The sequence below is a fragment of the Elephantulus edwardii genome, unplaced genomic scaffold (genome assembly GCF_000299155.1).
Source record: "Elephantulus edwardii isolate Elephantulus edwardi_28Jun2011 unplaced genomic scaffold, EleEdw1.0 scaffold00348, whole genome shotgun sequence".
NCBI classification, from domain to species: Eukaryota; Metazoa; Chordata; class Mammalia; order Macroscelidea; family Macroscelididae; genus Elephantulus; species Elephantulus edwardii.
The window spans coordinates 1918679-1929309 of NW_006400098.1; the positions used below are offsets into that span (position 1 = coordinate 1918679).

The 10631-nt window shown below is 46.5% G+C and overlaps 1 protein-coding gene across 1 annotated transcript in view; it reads right to left on the reverse strand.

Moving 5' to 3' along the window:
- Window positions 1-9959, reverse strand: part of SIGLEC5 (sialic acid binding Ig-like lectin 5) — a 12081-nt gene extending 2122 nt beyond the window's left edge. The window contains exons 1-8 of the mRNA XM_006901888.1: window positions 9923-9959; window positions 9465-9848; window positions 8969-9247; window positions 8508-8555; window positions 7588-7845; window positions 7218-7502; window positions 6938-7037; window positions 5240-5321 (exon numbers count right to left, since the gene is read on the reverse strand). Of these exons, the coding sequence (XP_006901950.1) occupies window positions 5240-5321; window positions 6938-7037; window positions 7218-7502; window positions 7588-7845; window positions 8508-8555; window positions 8969-9247; window positions 9465-9848; window positions 9923-9959 (1473 nt within the window). The remainder of the gene's footprint in view (window positions 1-5239; window positions 5322-6937; window positions 7038-7217; window positions 7503-7587; window positions 7846-8507; window positions 8556-8968; window positions 9248-9464; window positions 9849-9922) is intronic.
- Between the last annotated feature and the right edge of the window lie 672 nt (window positions 9960-10631).

The window sequence follows — 10631 nt, forward strand, 5'->3', positions numbered from 1 at the left end:
TCAAATCAGATCTGACTGGTACAGGAGGAGATTGTCCCTCCTTCCCCCGCAGAGCATCTGGTGGATTTGAACCATGCGCCTCTGGGATTGTAGTTGCAGCTCCTTACCACTAGGCCACCAGAGCTCCCCTAGACTCTTGACTACTTCATAGCTGACCTTCTTGTAGGTTTTCAGAGACTGTAAATCACACTGTAAGAGACTGTTTTATCTTTCTCTCAAGGATCAACTGGTACATTCAAACCATCAGCTTCTGGGCTGGCAGCACAACTTTTTACGCCCTAGGCCACGAGAGCTCCCTAAGTAGATATCCTGAAGAAATATGAGCTGCAATAAGAACATATGCACACTCATGTTTATAGCAACGTTATTCACAACAGCAAAGAGATGAAAGCAACCCAAGGGCCAATCGATGATCAAATGGATAAACTAGGATACATTCACACAGTGAGGTACTACATAGCATTGAAAAACAATGAAGAATTCATAAAGTGCTACATAACGTGAGTGTTCCAGAGGGCATTATGCTGAGTGAAACAAGCTCATCATAAAAGACAAATAGTGTCTAAAACTACTATTATAAACAGCTGAGACAGATTTACACATACACAAAATCATTCTCCTATGGCTACCAAGTTGAAGAAGGGAAGGGGAGGGGAGCAGAAAATGAGTAAGTAGATAATAAACAATTATTAAGATAGGTGAAAGGAACAACTATATGGGTTGAATGGATGATTAGAGATTGTATTTGAATTGATGCCATTGAACAAAATCTGCATGATTTAAAAGCCCCTGTAAACTTTCACTCAAATCACACACTAAAAAAAATAAATAAATAATGAACACCTATGTTGATTGCTGCTTTGTTCACAATAGCAAAGAGTTGGGAACAACCCAAGAGCCCATCAACAAATGAATGGATAGAGAAGCTGTGGTATATTTACACAACGGAATAATATGCATTGAAAAACAAGGAATTTAGGAAATATTATACAAAATGGGTGACCTTGGAGGATATTATGCTGAGTGAAATATCTCAGTCACAAAAGGACAAATACTGCATAATGCCACTTTTATAAAACAGGATTGACATTGGGTTTGGGGGAAAACTAAGAAAAGAGGAGATAAAAAATATACAGTGCATTGAAACAGAAGAAGGCAATAACTGTTTAAAATGGACAAATGATTAGGTATTATTTGCTTGACAAGAGTCTAGAATAAGAACTGCATAGTAAAGTGGACCGGGGTGGGATTGTATAACAATGAAATATTTTTTTCTCTTTTCAAAGAGAAAAGTGAACAGAGGGGGAAGGGGTGGTCAGGGAGGAAAATGTATAAGGGAAGCCAAACTTTATACCAAATATTATATGAAAACCCTGGTTCAGGAATTGAAGGTATTACAGATTTATAAGTTAGGATTTCTCTTGTGGCAGATCCTAGAAAATGAGCTGTTTATTCCCTGCAGACAGGAGACAGCAAGGGGCCCCCTACAGAGAGAGTGTTACTTCCTGACCTAGAGTTCACCCAGAGGTATCAAGGCTAATCCTTAACGGTAACCCAAATTCTTGCATTTGTGAACCCCTCTTTCCTGAGTCAAGCAGAAGGTTTTCAATAGAAAGAGCTTGGCTTCATTTGCATTGAAATCTCTTTGTGATTTACTTCCTGATAATTTTCAATAAAGACACAGAGAAGCTTGGCTTGGGGTCTTCAGTCGAGAACTGCTGGCCCCCTGATTTATGCTCTCTGCTCTATCACATTCCTGGCGGTTTGTCTCTTTATTAATAATTATAAAATTATTCCATTCTTTGGGACCCTCGGTCTGCAACAAACGTACAACAATGAATGATTGGAAATCCAAGTTATCCATAATCTTTCATTAAAATCTCAATTAAAAAATAATAAAATAAATAAAATAAAAGCATAGGTGTGTGTCACCCTTTGCTGCATCTACTGAGAAAACAAACACCATTCCCAGCACCCAAACAATTGACATCCCAAGAGAGAGGTGGGTGCCATTCTGAAGAGACACAGCTTTCGTGAAGACTCTTAATGAGACCCAGAAGAAGGGCTCAGCCCCTTCAAGGCAGGAAAGAAAAAGGAGAAGCTCTGGGTTGGCATGTGGTGGGAAATGAAAAGGAACTGGTTACAACCTGTAATCACACATTGCACACAATCCGGTGTTACATGGGCGCTTCCTTTACAAGACGAGGTCTGTATACGCGCATTCACTTCCCTAGCAATACAGGAGGGTGGGTCATTTCTTGAAATCGGAAATCTCTTAGGATAAGAAAATGCATCTGAAAGGTTTCCAGGAGGGAAATCTTCCTCAGTACCTGCCTGAAATCCACCGGCATGCAGAACCCACTCACGCAAGCCCTGTGAGAAGGAGCAGACGTGCCTCAAAGAGCTTCGGACACTGTGAGTCTTTACACAAGCAGATTGCATCGTCTTTACCCTGCGATTGTGTTTTGAACTGCTGACCTTTTGGTTAGGAGCCCAATGCTTAATCTTTGGCTTTACCAGAGCTCCACTGAAGCCTACCTAGGAGGGTATTAAGCAAATTCTTGAAGAAAACGACAGAGAAAGGACAGTTAAGGCTTATCCATAAAAACTCCAAATCAAACTTGTTGCCATGGAGTTGTGGAGTCAACACCAGCCCGTAGAGAGCCTGTAGGAGAGAGCAGTACAGCCCCGTAGGATTTCCAAGGCTGGAATCTATAAAATCAGACTGTCTCATCTTTCACCCATGGCTGCTAAGTTCAAAGCTCCAATCTTCTTTTGGCTTATATATGCCCTATTGCCATCATAAGTCTTTGTATATGTTGTTGTTGTTGTTGTGTACCATAGAGTCAGAACCGGCCAATAGCTGACCCTCCAGTGGGTTTTCAGAAGTAGTTAACTGCACAGGAGGAGCGTGCCCAACCTTCTCCCATGGAGCATCTGGTGGCCTCAAACTGCATGCCTTTTGGATTGCAGTGCAGCTTCTTGCCGCTAGACCACCAGAGCTGCCTTTTATATATGCCATTTTATATTATATATAACCACTTGCCCTTTTCAATTCATGGCAACCTTTGGGTTTCCAAGGCTATAAGCCATAATGGGAGTGGACCACGTCATCTTTGTCTTGCAGAGTGCCTTGGATTCGACCTGCCAAAGTTCCAGTTAGCAGCCCAACACTTAATTCACTGTGCCACTAAGGCTTATGACTAAGATCTGGGATTCCTCCAGTCACTGCAGGAAGATTTCAATGGCACTCAAGGCCACATTGTGTTTATGTGTTTTGATTTTTTAAAAAAATGAAAAAAAAATTTATTGAAATACTTTGGTATCTATATACCAGCACTAAGTAACTGAAAAATTGACTTTAGAAGAAGATAGCATTTTCAATAGTAACAAGAAAGCCCTCTTTGATGGAGGCAAATGCACAATTACCAGCCAGAAAGATGATGATTCAAAACAGAACTGGTGGTTGGCTTCTGAAAAGTCTTCATTTTGAAGACCTGTGGTGCAGTTAATTACTTAATATGGCCCTTCTACCCACAGAACTTGTAACATCTTACAAATGACTGGCTGGGAAGATGCAAGTAAGGTGCTTGTAGCCAACCAAGGGAAATGGATTGCTAATAACCATGACTATAAGAAATATGGGACCTCAATTAGGACATTGGTCGGTTTTACCATTCCACCGGGCTACAAGTGAGCCGTCTCAGAGGCAGAAAGGGGAACTTTATGACCACCAGTAAAAAATGGGAGGGCAGCAAGCTCTTTGGGCTTTGAACCCGTGCTGAAAATTTCCACAGTCCAGGAATCGGGGTGGAAGAGAAAGGGAGGAAAGGGGGGAGGGAGGATGGGAGGGAGCGAGGGCACAGAGAGAGAGGTAGAGGAGAGGAGAGAAGGGGAGAAGAGAAAAGGAGTGGAGAGGAGAGGAGAGGAGAGAAGGGGAAGGGAGGAGAGGAGAGGAGAGGAGAGAAAAAGAGAGGAGAGGAGAGGAAAGAAAAGGAGTGGAGAGGAGAGGAGAGGAGAGGGGAGGAGAGGAGAAGAGAGGAGAGAGAAAAGGAGAGGAGAGAAGGGGAAGAGAGAAAAGGAGTGGAGAGGAGAGAAGAGAAAAGGAGGAGAGAAAAGGAGTGGAGAAAAGACGAGAGAAGAGAAGGGGGAGGAGAAGAGAGAGAAGGGAGAAGAGGGGAGAGAAGGGGAGGGGAGGAGAGGAGATGAGAGAAGAGGAAAGGGGGAAGGGGGGAGAGGGGAAGAGGAGAGAGCACATGCACTGTGGCATCAGAGATGGTTATTGTTATTGCCATGTGCCGTTGAATCAGAACCAACTCAATGTCTGACCCTTCAGCAAGTCTCAAAGGTTGTAAATCTCACGATGGGAGATTCACCATCTTTCTTCCACAGAACTGCTGGTGGATTCAAACTGCCTGACTTTGGGTCGGCAGCACAGTTCGTTGGCACGAGACCACCAGAGTTTTCCAGAGATGAAGAGAGGCAACAGCACTGTGCAGAAGATGGGTGGAGAGGCTGAGAACCAGAAAGAGGTGTGCGTGTGGGCACAGCTGAAAACAGGCCACCCTGGGTGTTCTTGACCCTGTTACTTCCCTAATAAAACACACAGCTGTGAGTATGGTCTGTGAGCTTTGTACAACAAGTGGTGGAACCAGCAGAGAAGTAGAAAGTGTCCTAAGAGGGATAGTTGATGTCAGGACTGGTAGATGGTTGGTGAGAGGTGGTATAGTGAACACCAATTCATAAGATTCCATCTTGGGCTGAAATGACTCCAGAGAAAGTCAGACGCTCCCTGGATTTTAGGAAATCAGATGGAACAGTTACACTCTGCACGCAAGAAGTCACCACGCATCAGAATTGGCTTGATGGACGTGAACAACCCCCACCTCCGTATCTGAATAAGAAAGGTCAACTAGATAAAGAGACTGGGGAAGATGGAGTGAGCTCAGAGGTCAGCAACGATGGTCACCCCACTTCCTCAGGATCAGTCTGTGAAGGCAAGTAGTCCTCGGTCCACACTGGCTTTACTTGGGGAAAAAGTGTTCTAAGGAACCGAGTGGTTCACTGGCTTTGAGAGATGAAAGGAGAACAGAGAAGAGGACAGCTCCACAGGTGCCTGCCCAGGTAAGTGCCCAGGGAGGTGACAGTGCCAGTGGGAAGACACTAGCAAGATGAGCATGTTTGCAGAAACCTGGAGGAGCTCAGGCTACCCGTATGTGAAGACACCCACGTCACTCACCCAGGAGACGGTGCCCATGATGGGGTCTTCATCACCCATGCCCTCTGCTGTCCCTGACGTCTGCTTCCTGCGGGCTTTCACGCTAAGGGGGGAAAGGAGCATGTTGCAGTTGGGATGGCTCACTGGGAGTAGGCAGGCTGTTTCCGCTCCTGGTGAAGAGGCTGCAAATGACAGCTGAAGTGCCAAGTCCTGGAGCTGGGCTTTGAGGCCCTCCTGAAAGTGAGGGGGGGCTCCTCCTTTTTGAATGATAAGACTTACAGAGGGAAGCCACACTTTGGACCAAGGGAGTAAAAAACTGGAGACCCCTCTTTCTTTTTCTCCTCCCTGCTAGTTTATTTACAAAACTCAAATATAAATTTGAACAAATCCTTTCAATTTCCCTCACCCCCACACACATCAAATTGTACAACCCAATGATTAATCCCTCCTTCCCCCTGCACATCCGCATCCCTCTGCTTCCAGCCTCTCCCACCCCTCCTGGATCCTTATACTCCTTCTACAATAACGGTTTTATATGATATTTATCCTTGTGGGACTGAGTTAGTTCACTCAGCATAATGCTCTCCAGTTCCTCCCAAGTTAGGTCATAATTTACAAAGTCATTGCTCCTGCGTGCTGCGTACTATTTCATTGTGTGAATGTACCATAATGTCAATGAGTGGATAAACAACATGTCATAAAGCCATAGAGCAAGATAGTACTCAGAAATAAAAAGAAATGAAGTCTCACTCTGTGGTTCAATATAGATGGTCCTTGAAAACATAATTCTAAGAAAAAGAAGTCAGACACAAAAGGCCACATATTGTGTGATTCCGTTTATATGACATGTCCGGAATAGGTAAATCCATAGGGACAGAAAGTAGGTTAGTGGTTGTCCAGGACTTTGAAGAATTAGTTTGACTAAGGAGAACAAGTTAAGAGGTTAAGGTTAAGAGGTACACAATTTTAAATTGATGAAAAAGTTCTAAACTTGATTGTAGTGAAAAGTTTCACAGCCCTGTGAATGACGAAAAGTCATTGGACTATATTTACATTTTATTATAATTTTTTATTTTTGTGTGTGTGTACTGTCAAATCAGATCTGACCAGTATAGGAGGAGATTGCCCCTCCTTTTCCAGCAGAGCATCTGTTGGATTTGAACCATGCGCCTCTGCATATTTACATTTTAATTAAGCATATCATTGTTAGCTGCTGTCAAGTCAAGTATGACTCACAGTGACCCTATGAACGACAGAGCTGAACCCTGTCCTATCCCGATGCTTTATTTCTGTATCATTCATAGAGTTTTCAGAGGCATGTTATTTCAGAAGTGGATGGCCAATCCTGCTTCCTAGTCTGTCTTAATCTGGGAGCTCTGCTAAAACCTGCCCACCTGGCATTTGCTTCCAGCATCTCAGCAACCCACAAATTATCCAAGTACAGCAAACTGACAGACAAGTGCTGTACTAATAAGAACAAACACTAGTGACTTCCCATCTGGGCTCTGCCTCTTTGCTTGTGTCTGCAGGATGTCAGAGAGATTGAATTAACTGTATACTATGGGGGTTATATCAGAATAAAGCTGCTGGCAAAAACAACCACAAAGGTCAAAAAGACCCCTCTAAGTCTGTTCAGCTCTTTTGTTTCTGGGATTCAGTGGCCTCTCTCTCCACTCTGTACTGTTTATTTCCTTCTACCTCCTTAAGATCAAGACTTACATGCAAAGGAAGGTGAGGCACAGAAACAGGGAGAACAAGGCCATGGCGCCAGCACCTCCAAGGCCCGCCAGAATGATTTCTGCCCTGGATGCTGTTTTTCCTGCAGAGAAGACACAGATAAAGGAGACTCACTCACGGACTCAGGCACGTTTCCTCCCACCTCTTTGGGGAACTTGCTCCAAGTGGCTCCTAAGCCATGAGATGACTGTCTTTAGCACTGTCATATCCAGGCTCCATCTTTTCTCCCTAGCAGCCTCCCCTGCAAGAGATCCCCCCTAACCTGGCAGGACAAGGACAGTGCTATTCTGCTTCCCATGATCATTCCAGGCCTCACAGCGGAGTCTGAGGACAGAGATGAGATTCAGGCTGAGTCTCAAGGAGCTGTTGGTCGAGTGCCCAGTAGAGCTGGAGATGACTGAGAAGGAGACATTACTACTGTTCTCCTCCACCAGCTCATCCCCAATCCACCAGTGCAGGGAAGCAGCTGGCCAGGCTTGGGCAGAGCAGCTACAGAACAGACCCTTGCTCTCCCAGGAGCAGGAGGGCCCCAGTAGTTGTAGAGGATCTGTGGAAAAGGAAGAAAAGGCTCAATAGTGCCTACCACTTCCCCAGGACCCCAATATCCAGCTCCCAGGTGTCCCCACACTCACAAAGCACAGAGAGGTTCAGGGAGATATTTTGGGAGCCTAGTGGGTTCTGAGCTCTGCAGGCGAACTCTCCTTCATTCTCAATCCTTACTTGAGGCAGCTTCAGGTCCACAGCGTTCATGTTGAGGGAGGTATTCAGGGCGAGCGAGCCATGGGACCAGCTCAACACTGCAGGGGGGTTGCTATCAACAACACACACAAGACGCAGGGACAGGCCTTCTAGGATGGTAAGGGATGAGACATTCGCTGTGACGTTGAAGGCTTTGAGGAGAGAGATTGAGAGGGAGAGAGAACATGGAGAGAGAAACAAATGGGGGGGGGAGAGAGAAAGAGAGAGAGAGAGAGATGGGGAGATACTATGAGCAGTGGAAGGAACGAAACTGGCAGTACTCATTCCCTCCTCACCGGCCCAGATTTCTTCTCCTTTTACCCACCCTACTCATCATCCACATTGGATTCAAAGACTGGAGACTTACACCCTAAGAAGCTTGACTAAAAGTGTTTGGCTTCATACATTCACAGGAGACTCAGTATATCACCGGAAGGGAGTTACAAAGAGAGAGAAAAGATTGCTCCAGAAAGCTATGCGCAATTGACTAGTTAATGCAATAGGATGGAGAGCTGGTGGGGCCAGGCTGAAGGAAGACGAGAAGCACCACCTAGCCCCGCGATGGTGAAACAAAATCGGCATGGACTAGGCCTTGGATCTGGCAACAAAGAGGTCTTGGGTGGGAAGCTCTGCAGCTCAGGAAGGATAGGGATATGAGAAGGTCCAAGGTGAGACTCTCCACTTTGAACAGAGTGTGTGTGCGGTGAGTGGTGGGGGAGGGTCATCCTTGCTGTTCCTATAGGCAGATCCCATCTGACCTCTGATTTCCCACTTCTGTTCCAAGTCACTCCAGAGAGGGCTGACTCTTTCCTACCTGTGTCATTTTGGAGGAAGATGAGGACCGAGAGATTCTGTGGAGTATCTAGGATGGAGAGAGAAGGCACTCAATCAGAGATCCGGAGTGACCTGGACGTTGGCCCTGAAACCCAAGGAATCATGGAAATGGGGAAGGAAGCCATTCCTGCATGTCACTCCTGCACTGCTTGCCCACTGCCTCATGACACCCATGATCATATCAAAGAGTGAGGTTTCTAAGGTTATGGGTCTATTTGTGTCTTTGTCTCTGTACCTCCTCATTCTTCTCTCCCCCACGTCCCCCACTCTTTGTTTCTCTGCCTCTCTTCATTCTACTTTTTCTTCTCCTTCTCCTTCTTCTTATTCTCTCTCTCACACACATTCCCGTAACACACACACACACACACACACACACACACACACACACCCCCCAACACTCTCACCACCTTCAGTGTCCAACTCACCCCAGTCCACACTTACAGGAGACATTGAGCCCAACGGTCCTCTCTGTGGTCACCTGAGATGATCGGTGCTTGACCCGACACGTGAGGTTGGTGCCGTGATCTCGCGGTCTTGGGGTGAAGGTGAGCACGGAGGACTTCAGGACTTGAGAGTCCAGTGCACTCAGGGCGTCCCCTTTCCAGGAGAAAGTGAGAAGTTTTTCCTCCTCACAGGATCCTGGTAGGCTACAGGTCAGGTTAGTGGGGCGACCAGATGTCAGAGGTTCCAAAGTGTGTATGTCAGGTTTCTGTGTCAGATCTGAGGAAGAGGGAGGGGAATAAATGTCTGGATCCCAAGAGGTTGGGGACCCAGAGTGAGGTCCCGAGAAGGCCCAGGTCCTCAGGGTCTGAGCACAGGACTTGAAACCCTTCCAGGCCACCCTCAGTGTCCCCAGACCACAAGAAGCACTTCCCGTCTCTGCACAAACACTGGGCATCCCTTGGCCCAGAATCCTTTTCAGAGACCCTTGCCCTACCTGTCACCCACAAGTTCAGCTTCGTGTCTCGATAGTTGTACTTTACATTCCATCCTCTCTCCACTCGGAACAAGTAGGTCCTTGCGTCTCTCTTCCTGGCATCTGTAATGCCCAGGGAACAGTTGTTGGACTTGAGATTCCCAAGGAGGTGGAATCGGCCCTGTGTGTCTGCATTCACTTCTCGATACGGCTCATTTGTGAACACTAGATCATCATAGCGTAGACTGTCCCCTTGGCGAAACCAGTAGATGTAGAGTGGGTCAGAAGCAAAACTGGATTCCTCAGGGTAATAGAATCTGCAGGGAACAATGACACACAGGCCTTCCTGCACTGTCACCACCTTCGGCAGCTGTAGATTGTATCCTGGCTTCTCCTGCAGGGACTCTGGGAGACAGAGACACTCAGTTGCAGCCCCACCTCAGACCCCCATGACCTGCCCTCATACTTAACCCTCTCACCCCCACACAGCAGGGACAGCAGCAGCAGGGACAGCATGGCCGGGAGCAGGTCCCTCTCTCAGACAAGGAAACGCCCTGAGTCTGGGGTGAGGCTGAGCAAGACCCAACAGGAAGCATGTGGGTGCCAGAGGGCTGGGCCACCACTGAGGGGGAAGAAGGGAACCCAAGCTATGGGGGTGGGAGGAGCTGGTAGACCATCCACTCCTACCTCCTAGGTCATAGCTGGGAACACTGAGGTGCGGAGACCAGAGGGGCCTCTCAACACCTGTGTCTGGAAGTCACCACCACACAAGGAATATTGACACACGAGAGCTGGAGGGAGAACACAAGGGAATGAGTGAGGAGAGCAAGGGAAACCCAGAGTTCCTTCCTGTCATTTGGCAGGTGGCCTGTCAGAACCTCGCTTCTGCTGAAAACCACAGAGATTTAGGAAAACAAGAATTATTCATTTATTAAATCTTTGAAGAATCTGTCTTTTGATGCAGAGGTTACTCCCTCTCTGCTCCCGTCTCTCTCTTTATATATCTTAAGATAACAGGCGTTGCAGTTTCTCAGGGAAACTCCTTTAACTTGGGATCAGGATTGTGTAATCCTTTCACAACTGAAAAACTTATCAAATAGAAATTGATCATGTCAAATCTGTCTGCACCATTTCATCCAAAACACTGGGAATTACAGCCCAGCCTGGTAAACACATACTCTGGATAAT